The sequence below is a fragment of the Ceratotherium simum genome, chromosome 10 (assembly GCF_057802395.1).
Source record: "Ceratotherium simum simum isolate JZ-2026a chromosome 10, ASM5780239v1, whole genome shotgun sequence".
Lineage (NCBI taxonomy): Eukaryota > Metazoa > Chordata > Mammalia > Perissodactyla > Rhinocerotidae > Ceratotherium > Ceratotherium simum.
In genome coordinates this window covers 62,097,241-62,113,057 of record NC_141909.1, presented here as the reverse complement: position 1 = coordinate 62,113,057, position 15,817 = coordinate 62,097,241, and the positions used below count along the sequence as shown (strand labels likewise).

General features: G+C 40.8%; 2 protein-coding genes across 8 annotated transcripts in view; one reads left to right on the top strand and one right to left on the bottom strand.

The window, feature by feature from the left end:
• RNASEH2B (ribonuclease H2 subunit B) overlaps positions 1–841 on the bottom strand; it is a 69,384-nt gene extending 68,543 nt beyond the window's left edge. For both annotated transcript variants that reach the window (XM_087436096.1, XM_087436095.1), the window contains exon 1: positions 700–841. In XM_087436096.1, coding sequence (XP_087292222.1) covers positions 700–763 — 64 coding nt within the window. In that variant the 5' untranslated portion in view covers positions 764–841. The remainder of the gene's footprint in view (positions 1–699) is intronic.
• DLEU7 (deleted in lymphocytic leukemia 7) overlaps positions 115–15,817 on the top strand; it is an 82,294-nt gene continuing 66,591 nt past the window's right edge. For 4 of the 6 annotated variants that reach the window (XR_015553436.1, XR_015553435.1, XR_015553433.1 and 1 more), the window contains exons 1-4: positions 942–1,068; positions 1,888–1,991; positions 2,894–2,972; positions 6,401–6,514. The gene's annotated coding sequence lies outside the window, so the exon portion shown is untranslated. Of the gene's footprint in view, positions 226–941; positions 1,069–1,173; positions 1,374–1,887; positions 1,992–2,893; positions 2,973–3,069; positions 4,415–6,400; positions 6,515–15,817 lie in introns of those variants that run through there. The other 2 variants (XR_015553434.1, XR_015553437.1) reach the window with 2 other exon arrangements.

The window sequence follows — 15,817 nt, the reverse complement described above, 5'->3', positions numbered from 1 at the left end:
CTGGCTCCTGCACTCCTGGCATTACCTACCCGCCTGAATAGCTGTGAACCACCCTTGTCCTAACCCCTACCACCATCCGCCTTCCCTCCTGCCTCGGATCCAAGGCCTGTCTCAGGGCAGGGGGCCTGTTAAGACACTGCACCGTCTCCGAGACCATTCCAGGCCTCCTGGGTCCTACGTTCCGATCCAGGAGGAACCCAGACGCTGGGCCAGCTGCCAAGTGGGGTAATACCAAATCACACCCCAGGGGCAGACATCTCTGGGCCCCACAACACGCCCCGAGGACTCTGAACGTGCTCTCTGCAGGCCTAGGCCGCTCCCTCCAGCCCACCGGACCCACAAAAAATGCGAGCCAGAGCGGGGGAAATACGTTGCGTCCATTCTTGCGCTGCCAGCTTCGGGTTTTGAAAACCGTCGCTGACTGGCACGTTTGACTAAGATGTGGAGCAAGGCGTTCCGGGAGAGAATCCGGTCCCGCACCGGGGGCCGAGGGGCGCGCACAGCACGTGCCTGCTGCGCCCCGGCTTCGCTTGGGCAGCGGACCTGCTGCGGGGCGCGCGCGGCGGGGGGGGGCCGCAGGTGGGAGCCGGCGCGGGCGCCGCCCCCGCAGGCCGCTCGGCGCGTTCTCGGGCCGGGCCGGGCCGCGCCGGGCGGGAGGCCGGGCCTGGGGCGCCGCCGCCCCGGGGCGGGCGTGTTTACCTGGAAGGAGGAACACGTGCTGCCGGGCGCGAGCCCCGTCCGCGCAGTCCCCGCTCCGGGCCATGCCGCCCGTCTGCCCTTCGGCGTCTGCAGGGCCGGCAGCCGCAGGCCTCAGCCCCAGGAGCGCGGGCCTGGCTGGAGCCCGGCGGAAAATGGCGGGAGAAGGGCCTATTCCGGGTCGCGCGGCGCGCGGAGGGACTGGCAGAGCACCGGGGGCGGCCCGCGGGACGAATTTCGTTTCGTTTCCGGAGCCAGCCAGCTGCTCGTGTTTTTAAATTTAGCGCCAGGCCGAGGCAAGCCGAGTCCTGGCGCGTCGCCCGCCGGCACGGGCAAGGGTCGCGGCCTCTCCCCTCCGCTGCTCGGCCAGTGGTAGGTGCTCACCGAGGGCGCAGAATGACGCGGCGCGCGGGGCGGCGACCCTGGGACGGGGCGGCGGGTGGGGGCGCCTGGTCACTGCACCCGGCGGCCCTCTTCGTGAGGTGGTGGCGCGGCCGAGGGACTCCCAAGTGGGAGAGCGGGGTGAGGCCGGGTCCCCGGAGAGTGGGGCCCCAGGACGGATGACGGCTGCCACCCCGGAGCGCTGGACTGCTCGCACACATCTAGCAGAGTGGAAAAGCCTGGAGCAAGTCCATCCTAAGGACAACAACTGTCATATCCAAATCCTAATGTCACTGGTAGTTGTCAGTGTATCTTGATTGTCAGTTGCTCTCTGCGTTGGAATTAATGTCAGAATATTGTGTGCTTTGTGATTCGTAACGCATTAAGCAGTCCTCAGATTGGGCTTAGACCTCATCACTAAAAAGAGGTGCATAATTTGAGGCTCAAAATATGAATTTGTTGTTTTGGAAGACTCTTTGAAATGAGTTAAAAAATAAGACATTTTAAAAGTGATGTTTAAAAAAGTTAGGGTCATGAAATTTGGGGATTTAAACTTTTAAAAGTAAAATTCTAATTGAAAAAGTGATGTTTGGTACATGGCTTTAAAAGAAGTTAAATATTTCTCTCATACTTTAAAAAAAAGTATATCTTCCTCCTATCCTAGATGCCCAATTATAGAAGAATAGTATACGTAACTCTTAATGCACTTTGCTTTTCTTGTTAATCTTGAAGATAGTTAAAATTCGGCAGCATTAGATCTATCTCAGCCTTCTGAAAAAAATTTTAGTGTCAATCCTCTTTCTCTCGTAGGGGGAGAGAAATTCAGCTGAAGTTGACTGCAGGATACACCTGGTGGAGAGGAAGCCTTTCTGGCAGGAGGGGTACCCGGATGCCAGCTCTGGGGCAGGCAGCAGGTTGGTATTGCTTTGATCTCTTCCCTCCCCCAAGATTATACTGTGGGAAAAGCCGTAGGTGTAGGCCAAATCCCCAGCACACAGTAATCCTTACTAACAGTCACAAAAGAAACGTTACCCACAGTTCCCTTGCTCCGACATGCAGAGCTGTTTTCATTTTTCTCTGATCCCTTCCAGCTATTGGCTGTATGAGTCTATATTTTTATGTTGTTGTTTTCACAGTGTAAAGACAGTTTTGTTTGCTTTTCTCCCGTAACGTTGTCATAAACGTGTTTCCCGTGGCATCCTGAGCTATGTTGTTAATGGAGATGTTATTTCACACTGCTCATGTACCAAGGTTACTTAACCATTCCCTAGTGTGTGATATTTAGGTTATTTCAAACTGTTATTATAAATAACGCTACAGTATGTACTATATATGGACTGTGCAGCAGTTCAAAGCAATAAACTAGATGTACACATAATGAACTAGATGTACACATAATGAGCTAGATGTACATGTAATGAACTAGATGTGCACATAGCAACAGTGATGCTTTATATAGAGAAAACAAAGTTAGATGCAGGAGGAGATTTATAACAGAATACCATGTAGATAAATTAAAAACACACATAAAACAACATATTTTTTCAAGGATACATGCACATTTAAGGCCATGTATCAAACACATAAGAAATGAGTGCCTTTAAAATGGAGGGAAAGGGATAAGGGATGGATAAGGAATGAGGAGGCGAGAAAAATCAAATAATAGAGGGGTCAGGGTGCACATGACAACTGTCACTCTGTCCTGTGAATGAGTATAATTAATCTGACCTTTAGGTCCAAGGACAAAAATGGTTTTTTAATATGAGCTGCAACAAACATCTCTAAACAATTTCCTATATCCACTTAAATTATTTAGGTACCTTCTTGGAAGGGGGACCAGTGGTGATGTTGGAGACTGACTCCAGAATCCTGTTGTCCTCAGGGTAAAGTCCAAGGTACTAAGCTTTGAACACATGGCCCTTGGATCTGGTCCTCATTTGCCCCTCTATCCACAGTTCCCACCACGTCCCTCCCTCTCTCCCCTGTCCACAGTCTGACCGTGAGGAAATGCCCTCTGTCGTGTCCAGCACTTGACACTGTGTTTTGAATGCTGGGACTGCGTGCTCTCCACTAGCTTCATTCCTTCGCCTTCTCTCTCACCCTCCACCACCGCCTGGACAACTTGTACTCATCCATGAGGTCTTACTCAGACAGTGCCTTCTCCATGGCACTCCTGTTCCTGTCTCCCAACACCCTCCCCAAGAATGAGTGAGATGCCAGTTATCTTACTAGCAGTGGAGCCTGGTTCTCAGTCAGTTCCTTGAGGAAGGACAGCATCCGGTAATTCACCACTTTATCCTCAAAACATCATGATGGCTTTCACTGAGTACTAACTGTGACGAGCACTGTGGTAAACACTTCACTCCGATTATTCTTTCAGTCCTCCAGCAGCCTTAAGGGGAAGGATTAGTGTGATCCCCACAGATCACAATCTTCCTTTACAGAGGAAGAATGAAGTTTAGAGAGATCAGCTAATTGCCCAACATGCACACCCAGCAAGTGGCAGAGCAGGAGTTCCAGCCCAGAGACTGGGCCTTCACCTTCCCTCCCTCCTTCCCTGGTGTCCTAATGCCTAGAACAAAGTTGTGTGGGCACATCATATGCTCAGCAAAGATTTTTTGAATAAACATGTATGTGGACAGATAGGCAGTTATGGTAACAGTCAGTGTGGCTTGTGATATTTCTAAGTTTTATAAACAAGAACAAATTGGTTACATCCAGTATATCACAAAATGTTCCATAAATTAACTTTTCTTTGATGAGGAAGATTGGCCCTGAACTAACATCTGTTGCCAATCTTACTTTTTTTGCTGAGAAAGATTGGCCCTGAGCTAACATCTGTACCCATCTTCCTCTATTTTGTATGTGAGATGCTGCCATAGCATGGCTTGATGAGTGGTACATAGGTCTGTGTCTGGGATCCAAACCCACAAACCCCGGGCTGCTGAAGCGGAGCACGCAGACTTAACCGCTACACCACTGGGCGGGCCCCTCCATCAATTGATTTTTATACTAGTCACACTAACATGCAAAAAGACAAGCAGGTCATTCTCCAAAGTATAAGAAGGGAACAGCAACCTTAGTATCTCTGAGTAGAGATTCACAGAAACTCTTATAAATGCCAAAAGCAAAAGATGTTCATTTTCTAGTAAAAAAAAAAAAAAGAGAAACTGGGGAAAAAGAAGAGTTCAGAGTTAGATGACCTTTAGCAATGCTTAGCAGTGACCAGAACAGAGAGAGCTTGAACTAAGGATAGTGAAAAAATTTTTTTTCTCTTATAGATTATTAAAAACTTATGAGAATGCTTCTTTCAAAACAAAATAAAAATGAAAATCCATGTTTATCATAAGAAAAGATTGTGGTCTTATTTTTGTCTTGTTGCCAAATGCTCATGTAGTGACAGCAGAGAAGGCAACACGGTACTCAAGCGTAAGATGAGGAGAAAATCAGCTCTCGAAAGGGCCAAATGTCTAGAACGGGGACCAATGAGTAGTACTGAACCATCCTTTCTGGGGAGAATATTTCCTTTATACTCACACTCTTATCTAACCCAACCTAAAATTGGATTGTACTTCTTGCGAAAGGGGCAGTGTGACACATACCCACATATAAATTTGTGAGATCTACCAGTTATAGAATTAGAATGACTGAAGCTGTTGAGAAAGAAGGAAGAGCAGCCCCTGACATTCAGAAGCTGGCCCCGTGCTCACAGCTAGACCATGTGACTCTCCAGATAGAACAAACAATGTCCCAGAATACCAGCCTCAGACAAGGCTGCCTTGAGACCACGCTAAAATGAGACCGAGCAAGGCCACTTCCTGATTTTGGCAAAGCACAGGCAAAAACAAGGTCACTGTGCCACCCACAAGATACCAGACATCCCCTCTCTTGGCCAAAATGAGTGACTGTTACTTCTTTACCAATTCCAGCTTCATCCTCATTCCAGCTTCCCCTCCCTGTGGACAAGATCCATTGAGATACCCGATGATAGAATTGCCCCCCGCTTTCTAACAGCATCCAACCTAGAGTGTATCCCTGCTCACTTAGACCCTCCCCCAAGTCATCCAACCTAAGCCCAACCCTCTGCAGTTTTCTTCTAACACCCTCCTGCTGAGACACCCATGGTTTCCCCTGCTTTGTGTTCTCCCTCCCTGCAAAGAGTAACAAACCCACTTGTTCAACCACAAGTGTGTTCCTGGGGGTCTTTGGCTGAAGCTATTGACACTGTGTTTACACATTTTTGTGTGTATGTGTATACAGTTATAAACATTACATGTATTTGTATAAAATCAAGGTAGCAAGAAAACTCAGGGAGTTGAAGCTCTAAAATATATTTTTGTGCCTGAACTATCTGTAGAGCTAGGCTACCATGATCAAATGAATCAATCAGATAATTACATCTTTTGCTGTATAGCCATACATCTCAGAAAATTTTAATAAATTAATAGCCTAGTTATTCTCACTTTATTTACTTTTATATATGCTATTAGTATTTTCTACAGTACAGTGCTTCTGAGATGTGTGTTTTTTTAAGCTATGAATTCCTAATGAGTTAATAAATTGAGAAATGCCAAAATATTGGCTATTTTTCATTTAAATATTTATTTTCCAAAGCAGGACACAAACTTGTGTAGAGAGTATAATCACAACAAAGAAGAAGAATAAAAATAAGAGATTGGTGACTGAAATTTAACTACAGATGTCCTTTAATCATTTCTTTCTACTTTGATATATTTTCTAAAATTGCGCAGTTAATATTTTAAATCTGATAGTAGAAATATGATTAATTTCTAGTTTCGTTTTACTCTGCGCTCCCTTCTGTGTGCATAAACGATAATATTCTGGTTCTTTTGTTAAGTCCTGATTTCTTTTACCAGTGGTCTCACAATTAAGAGGCTTAAGGATACACATTCATTTATAACATCAAAGCAGTACATTGCTGCTGCTCTCTGCCTAAGAGCAAAATAGTTTTCAAATAGTAATAAGATATTTTATTAACTTCTTCTGTCGAACCATCTGAAAATAGGAAATGCAACTGCTAAATATGGCTAATGTATTGCAAAAGATTAACAAATTTTTATGGTTATGTGAATTCCACCCAGTGTTTTACTCAACAGCAAAAATAAATAATACTGATGGAGTATTCAGTCTTCTACAGAATAATATTCAATTTCCTGTTGACTTTTGTAATTACATTGACCATGTAACATTCCTGAAAACTTAGTCTTCTTCATTACTTCATTAAACATTGCTAATTCTTTAAGAACTTAAATTAATATAAGGATTGTCCTTTAAAAGTGTTTATAATTTATCTATTTTTTAGCATAAACCTGAAGCACACTTTAAAAAAATTCGTCATCAAAACCTCTAGACAGAACAAATTGATCTCCTGTATTTCTTATCAGGATCATACCAGAGATGAAAAATTTGAAACAAAGTAAGTACTCCTTGTTCTGGACTTGGGGAAAAACCAAAGATTTTAAAAAGATTAATATTGATTTAAAATGTGAAAGAATTGCCCTAAACTTAAAGACTACAATATTTATTCCATAGCTTTGGCAATAACTGACTAAATTGTGACTAAATTGACTAAAATGTGACAAGCCTATAATGAAACACAATCTCTCCTCTTCCTTCTAGATGGAAACAGTCCAAACATGTTTCCAGTTATTAAAAATGTGGCTTAAGATAAAAAAAATATCAAGAAGTAGGAACAAGATATGGCACAGTACTTCTGGCTTCAGAGTTAAACACAGATAGACAGGAGTGTTACGGTTGAATGTATGTTCACATTGCTCAGATAAAAGTACACACTGGGACCAAGGAGGTATAAATTTTGGGACAAAACAAAAAATATTCCTTTCAGTTTCTCACATGATTCTAACTGTGTTAAATAAATAAACACAGACTAAGAGGATGATTAAAAGAAGTGGCCACCTCTTTAGGCATCTCTTGTTGAGCTTTTGTGAGTTTTTTTGTTTGGGGCTTTTTTGTTTTTGCTATTTATATGATGTCAATCTATTTGAAGTTTCCTCCTTTTGTTGTTTCTAATGTCAGATAAGTCTTCTGCGAGCCAACTTATAAATGACATCCCTACAGCAATCATGTACAACTCAAAAGTGATATTTCTACCATTTCTTCCAGAAATTATTTCACAATCATCTAACTTTTTAAAAATGGAAACTACTTCTTATGTGATTTTTATAACAATGCGTAGATCAAGGTACCCTTTTTGGAATAAGTACAGAAAGGCACTGTTGACTCCATTAGGTACAAGTAGTAGCCTCTCCTTCTATGTTGGAAAATTTGAGGGGGGAAATAAGTGAAATGTGCCAAGTACATAACCCTGCTGCCTTGGGAGGCAGAGCCAACTCCACTGGGGACCTTTATTCCCTCCAGAAACAAAATTTCAGGACCCATCACATTAATCCAGTTACTTTTCTCCCTAAGTTTTATGTTGTAAACCAACTAACCCTGTAATTTCGTTTCTGACCTCCTTTGCTATTGCATTTTCCATGTTGGATAAATAAATAAGTTTAGCAAAGGCCCATGTTTTGATGATTTTGCCTAGCTTAGCTGTCTTAAATCTATAAATTGTAATCAGAGGCTCATTTTTTAACTTGTGCTACACTCTTCTGGGATGGGTTCCTGGAAGTTAATGGAAGCTCTTGCTCTAATGACTTGTAGAGCCAAATGAGGAATGGGCCTTATAAGGAGAAAATGTAAAATAGAATGGCTGCTTTTAAGAAGAGTTAGAGGTTTTTGATAAAAAGGTGGAAATAACCTAAGAATGCAATAACCATCTTCTGGTTACTTTGTGGTTGATGCTTGGTCTCTCTCTCTCTGTCTCTCTCCTCTCTCAATATGGGCTGATCTAAAGTAGTTCAATATTTATTGACACCTACTCAGTGCCAGATGCTGTTCTGGTTGCTTGGCCTATATCAGTAAATAAAACATAGGAAAATACCTGCCTTCCTGGAGTTTACACCTAGTAGAGGGAGACAGACAAGCAATACACATAATTAATAAATTCTATAGTGTGATAGGTGACTAGTACTGTGGAGGAAAGAGTTACAGCAAGGAAAGGGGGTTCGTGAGTACAAGGAGGGTTGCAATTTTAAATAAAGCAGTCAGGGTGGGCCTCCTTAAGAAGGTAACATTTGAGCAAAGAGTTGAAGGAAGAAAGGGAGTTAGGTGTGTATGTATCTGAGGGAAGGATATTTCAGGCACAGGAAACAGCCAGTGAAGGCTCCATGGCTGCAGCTCTCATGGCACGTTCAAGGACAGCAAAGGAGGCTGTGTGGCTGGAATGGAGTGAGCAAGGGGGAGAGGTAGTAAGAGATGAATTTGGAGAAGCGAGGACCTTGCACGCTGTTGGAGGGGGTAAAATGGGATCCCCCAGAGGGCTGACTAAGGAGTGGTAAGACTGTAATAATGCGTAAGAAAAGGACTTAGATCATTATGCGGCCAAGGGAAAAAGGTAGAACAACCAAGAGTAGTTGCAACTAAAAACCTGGAAGAAGCCCCGTGTTGGTCAGAATATTTCCTTGTAATCCACACTAAGAAATACACATTTTACAGCATGACCCAGCCTTCGCACAAAAGATGCACACACAATTGAAACAAAGGTTTCACAAACTAATACTTACATGCATTGTGTTCAGTATACTCTAATTCTAGACTATTAGGTTTCTTTCCTTTAGTCAGTGCTGGTAACATTGACTAAATTGATTTCACAACCTAGTAATGGGTTGTGATCTGCAGTTGAAAAAGCATTGCTATAGGTAATGTGATCATTTTGGCTACACCCTAACATGAGGATAACAAAATCAACATCATTGTCAACTCTGAGGGCACTTTGGCTAAACACCACATAGGGCCTAATGACTTTCAACAGGGAACCACCATTAGCTCATTAATCAAAATCTGATGTATATATAGATACTCTGCTTTCATGACAGCTGTCATCATATAAAAATATGGTGTGGGCTGGGTGACTATTAGGAAATGTAAAACATGTGAAATTCGGGTACATCATTTCTGACAGGCAGCCAATATTTATGGTGGTGGACTAAAGAGATTTTACTTCAAATAAACAAATGTTGAATGTTTCCATAAAAGCTTAGACATGATCCTAATTAGTAAATTTGCTAAGAGATTTTTGTTCATTATCTCCAGACCAATCTTTAGATATATTTGTTTTTAGAAAACGCTACAAATTTTAGAACTGTATCTCAAAATGTTATGAGAGTTTCTCAAAGTCTTGGAGAGCAGTTTTATTTTATGAGTATATAAGCACTAGTACTTTTCTGAACTGTTAAATTGCCCTTTCAAAACTCAAAATTCATTTTCAACTAGATTATAGTTTGAAAGATTTTTTCTTTCCACTGCAAAAAGTTATTAGCTTTGCCATTGGATAGATTCAAGTTTTATGGTACACAGGAATCATCTCCTCCAATCCACTTACCACACAGCAGAGTGGCCAATATTTTTGACAGCGTTATTCAATGGATCTTTCTGTAATGATGAGAATGCTCTGTATCTATGTTTTCTGTTAAGGTAGCCACTAGCCACATGTGGCTTTTGAGCACCTGAAGTGTGGATTATGTGACTGAGAAATTGAATTTTTAATTTTGCTTATTCTTAATTTAAATTTAAATAGCCATATTTAAATGGCTATTTGGCTGCCATATTGGACAGAGCAGTTTCAGAAAGAAAAGCTGGGCAAGTCACTTCTCTGCTTAAATGCCCCCAGTGGCTTCTAACGACATTTCAAATAAAATTTAAAATCCTCAGTTTGGCATTCAAAGCCAAGACAAGCTGACTCCTGCCCGTCGCTCAGTTGCTGCAACTCCAGCCCTTTGGGTCTTCTTTCTGCTCTTGCAGCCTGCCATGCTCCTTCTGTCCTCAAGGACCTGACACAGTTTGTTCCCTCTGCCAGGAAAGTTCTAACCGCTCCCACCCAACACTCCTCTCATGTCTCCCTTTCTCCTGGCCAAAGTCTACTCATTTCTTAGGTCTCCTTCTCTTATTGGTTCACTTATTCATTCATTCAGCAAATATTTGTGGAGTTCCAACTATGAGCCAGGCATTATGCTAGGTGCTGGCAAGTGACAGCAAAGATCATAGAACAAGATAGACAGGCTCTCTGTCCTTGTGGAACTTATAGTCTAGTTAGGATGATAGACTTTTTAAAATAAATAACCAAAATAATAATGAATTGTGACAGGCATCTTAAATCAGGACTCTGAGCTGGCCCAGAGAATAATGGCAGATGGGGAGAGGATTCTCAGAGGATGTGACATTTTCAATGAAACCCTGAAGGGAAAGGAGGAGTCAAGGATGTGAAGGATAGGAAGAAGGGCACTGAGGAGAACTTATCACAGCAGCAGTTAAGCTTGTCCCTGTGACTACATATTTATTGACTGTCTATAAGCTCCATGAGGGCAGGGACCTTGTCTATCTTGTCTTATTTTCTCACAGCACAGAGCCTGGCACATAATCAACCCTCAGTAAATTCTTGTTAATGGATGAACAAGTAAAATTTTTGAAGTCTAAAAAATAGAGCAATTGCTGTAGAATAGTTATAAAGGAAAAGTCATTAGTGATTATTAATTATTATTTACTTTGGCTTATAAAGATAATTTTATCTAAAGGTTTTGAAGCTTTAAAGTATAACCTGTAAAGTACAAATAATAATCTCAACAATCAAGAACTTGTTGATATTCCATGAATTCTCAGAATGTCTTAGTAAAACAACTATTCCTTGATTCTTATCTTTAGTGCCCAAGTTCTTACTAGTTATTAAATTAATGACTAACTTACGCCTGACTGAGGCCATTCCTTCCATTAGCGCTTCAGATTCCATCTTGGCTATTCAAATAAGAAGCATGTCGGCTCAAGATTGCACAGTAACGTGTTCATACTTCAAGTCCTCACCTACGCTAGTCCAAACAAAGAACATTTATAGATAAGATATAGAAATTGAAAAGGCATAGCTGATGTTGTAAAGCAAGACAAGCATCTCTATAGACTGTAAATAGAAAAGAAACACAAAACAGTAAGTTGGGGCTGGTGCTACAGGCCTATGAAGCTCCAGGCCAGCGGCGGGCAGAGGCGGCTGGGAGTAGGGGGTACCAGAATTAAAAGGGACCCTACATGAAACAGGGGTCAGGGCAGGCTCATTATTTCAAACCAGGAAGTGAGGTAGGGATGAAAGGAGGGATAATGGGATGGAGGAAGATGTAGACATAGCCTCACAGCCAGGACCTGTGCAAGGCCATTTGTGACCAGGTGACAGGATCTTGCATATCTCCGATATGACCAAGGGTGGGAGCCTTGAGCAGCAGATATGAGACTTGGCTCTGAGTTGGGAGCTGGGTGGAGGCAATCACAAAATTGCTAGATAAGTGGAGCATTGCGTGAGTGGAGCTGGAAGTGGGGATGAGGAAGACAAACAAAAAAACTGCCCTTCAAGGTGAGCCTGCAACCTAGAATACCAAAACACATGAGGAAGAGGACAGTGATAGTATAAAATGTGGCCCACAGAATCTACAAGAGGAACATGGATTCTCTCAAAATAATATGACAGTAACAGAGCAATCTGAAAGTGATGTTAAAATAAATGTTTCAGAGTCCCAAAGAGATAAAAGAATACCCTCATAAGAAATGACAAGAAATTATAAAATAAAAACTGATGGAAATAAAGTGAGAACAAAGGTATATTAAAAAACAAATCCAGTTAGATTCCTCAGAATGAAAAATACAGTCATTGAAATAAATGCATTAAGTAGAATAAATTCTAGACTGAACACAGTCAAAAAGAGAAGTGGTGAATTAGAAGATAGTAATGAAGAAATAAATGATAAAGCAGCACACTCAAGGAGGTAGAAATATGAAGGAGCAGCTAGTAAACATGGTGCCTAGATTGAGACGCTCCAACAAGAGTTCTGGAAAAGAATGGAGGGAATGGTAGAGAAGCAAGATCTGGAGAAATAATGACTAAGCATTTTCAAGAATCGTTGAAGTAGATGAGTCCTGATTGAAAAGTGCACGAAGAGTTTGTTCCCATCTCCCACCTCTCCGCAAACGCTGAACCTTCCAGTCTGCCCACTGGAACTCACAATCCACCACTCCCTGAATCCTTTGTATCTCATTCTCTTCTCTGAATGGTCCCTTCTCCTTCTTGCTCTAAAGCAAATCCCCAGGCCAGTGCTTTCCTGGAAGCCCTCTGGCGTTTTCTCTCTCCTACCCTCTGGCTTTGAGGTGGGATACATATTCTTGCTCCTCATTGCTAGGAAGAAACTTTTATAGACTTAAGACTCAAAAAGCAAAAACTATAGAAAAAAATATTGATGAATTTGACTACATTAAACGTAGAATTTGACTACAAAAAACATAGAATATGTTACTTAAAAGACAATCCACAGATTGGGAGAAGATATTTGTAATGTCTGTAACTGACAAAGGATTAGAAAACAGAATGTATATATTTTTAAAGCCTGCAAATCAATAGGAATGACAAAATAGACTAATGGGGAAAAGTCACAAGCAAGCAATTAACAGAGAAGAAAACCTGCTTGATCAATAAATGAGAAAATACACTTAACTTCATAAATAATCAGAAATGACAAATAAGACAAGAAGATACCAAGTTTACACCTATCTGACTGGCAAGATTTTTCAAGTCTAATGGTATCAAGTTGGTGAAAAACTTTCAAAAACTTCCTGTGGAAGTGTAACTTTTCATAGGCAGTTTGGAGAGCAATTTTTATTACCTGGTAAAATGCAAGATATGCATATCCTATAGTACAGCAATTCCACTTCTAAGTATATATCCTAGAGAAACTCTCAAATATGTGCACACTTTAATCAGTACATGTATGTTCAATATATAGTTTGTAATAGAGGAAAATTGGACACTACTTAAATGTCCATTAATTGGACACTACTTAAATGTCCATTAATAGAAGAGTGAGTAAATTAATTGTATCATTGTTATGCAGTGGAAAACTAATGAATGAAATTGATCCATACTGTCAACTTGGAGAAATCTTAAAAACATATTCTTACACATAAGTAAATTCTGGAGTGATCCATATACTGTGATATCAAGAATGTGAACATGCAAAAATGGTGCACATTGTATATGGGATAGATATATATCCTGTAATATATATATGTATATGGTATGTGTGTACAATATATGCATATCATATATACATATATAAATATATATGTGATTTTAAAACTGGATAGGAAGAATATGCACTCAGCTTCAGGATAGTCCCCACTCTTCTTGAGAGAGAACAGATGATGTTACAATGGAGGCATCAACCATATCCATAATATCTTAATTTTTAAAATAAAATATTTAAAGCAAATGTGACAAAATTTCTCTGTACTTTCTGAATATTTGAAAATTTAAAGAACTTGCCTTATTTATAATCAGTACTACAGATGGCCGTTTACTTTAAAACTGAGACCAGATATAAAACACAACACCATATCCTTAACTTGTAAAGAAGATAGGCTGGTAAATATATTTTTAAAAATCAGTTATATGGTGTGGACATGGTTTTCAGCAAGGAAAACCCTAGTCCATGTTTCCACTTAGGGTTGTGATAAAAGGAACAGACTTGAGTTGCAGCCAAAGAGATTTAGATTAGACATTAGAAATAACTTCATATCTCTACAAGACATTCAGGACTGCCTGGGGATTTTGAGAACAAGAGTTTTGCTGAAACAGTTTAGATCCAGCCTTCTTGGAACTAGAAGGGATTATCGATGATATAGCTGTCGTTTGAAATTTGAGATTCTGTCCACCAACTCTATAGATATGAAGATCTTAACTGATATACTCAGAATTTACAGCAAGACAGGACACCGAGGAACAGAACAAGCAAGCTCGGTTTTCAATCCTTATAAGAGCTTATTCTAACATGAGAAGCTAGTGGTAACCTAGCAGGACCAGAGGCAACCAAGAACCTCTCCAGGTTATTGCTATCCATCCATCAAAAAGCATTTGTAGAGAAGCATTTGAATTCCATACTGTGCAAGATGCTCTGCAGAATGAATATAAAGAAAGAATAACATCATCGCTTATTCTTAAAAAGTTTACAATCAAATTTGAAAAGCCCCACACATATGAAATAATTTAAAAAATATAAAACAGCAATTGATAATTGAGGGTGAGCACTACTGAATGTAAGGAAAGATTATGGGCTGGGCTCACTGTCAATGAGGAGGGATTTATGATGAGCCCCGTGGGATGGATGGAACTTGAACAGTCAGAAGAGTTGAGGGCATTTCTGATTTCTGCTACATGTGGGCTAAAACCTGAGGGAGGAATATTCACGAATATCAGAGAATGTTGTTAAATGGAGGGTTCTGGCTATAGTGCCGATGTTTCTAGAGAGCACAGGAGGTGATGAAGTGAGACAGTTGATTAGTGGTGTGTGGTCACAGAATGCTTTGAAAATCAGCCAGAGAATTCTAGACTTGAGGATGGAGGGAGAAAGAAGCCAGTGTGTGTTCTTGAGTAGGGCAGGGATATATTGAACCGTGTTTCCAAGATTTGTTTGGCAGCAATTTTCACAATTAAGTATTTCGTGTGGATTAGGTATAAAATAAAAGGCCTGCATGCTTTTCCTGCTTCTTTTTTATATTGAAATATAGGAATGTTTTGTTGTTAAATGACTATTCTTAATTACGTTAGAACACACCTAAGAAAAGAAGCGTAGCTATAATTGGATAACCTTACCGTTAGTCAGACAACCTGTGCTGATCCTTAACCCTGGAGCTTAAAACCCTTTCCCAATGATTTGTTCTTTCGATTTTCACTGCATCTAAGCACTATTTCTCAGAAAATAGCAATAACAGTATTAACAGCTAACATGCCAAGTATGAAATATTCGGACTTCTTAAATATAGAATCTCAACAGTTTTATTTCAAATGCATAACATAATGCCTATAGAATGCTCATATGCCATGGGAAAGAGCATCAGGGTTACACTTGAAGACTCAGTGGTCAGAGCAGCAGGGCAAGCACTGAACTGGGGGCAGGAAGCTTGGGCTCTGTCTTATCTCTGAGTCTCCTCAGTGGTTTTCCTTAGTCAGGTCACTTCCCCCAGTCTAGGGTTTATCTAAAATTTTGGGGGATTAAGTTGGATAAACTAAAAAAACATTTTTCAGCTTAAATTTTATGTAAAAATACATTTATTTATGTATTAGGGGTTCTAGCTTGAGCCTAGTCTGACATGTTTTAGGACATAATTGGGCATATTTGGCAGGTGGGTAGAAAAGTCTAGTTGCGTGAAAATAGAATTCGCTTGGGAAAATAACCCATTCTTAGAGAGTCAAGCACACGCACTTGGTTCAAAAATAGTTCTCTAGCACTGGAGAATGGAGACAATATGGTGTGTATTGTCTGCTATTTGGAGCCTCTTTGGCCCAGCCCCTGTGGACTGGTGGTGGAATTCTAGAAAAAATTTAGAGACATTGGAGTACAAATTGCTCAGAAGACCTCTTAAATCAGTTGAGTATTTTCAACTGCAAGGAATCAAAATTCCTGACTCAAGCCAGCGTAAACAATAAGAACATATATCTATATAAGCAGATTTCAAAGGTAGGGCAGTATTAGTTTCATCCTAAGACCGGTTCTCTTGCTCACAATTTGGCTGCCAGTGGCAATGGGATCTGTGTGCTTCCTGGTTTACATTGAAGCATGAAATATAAGTT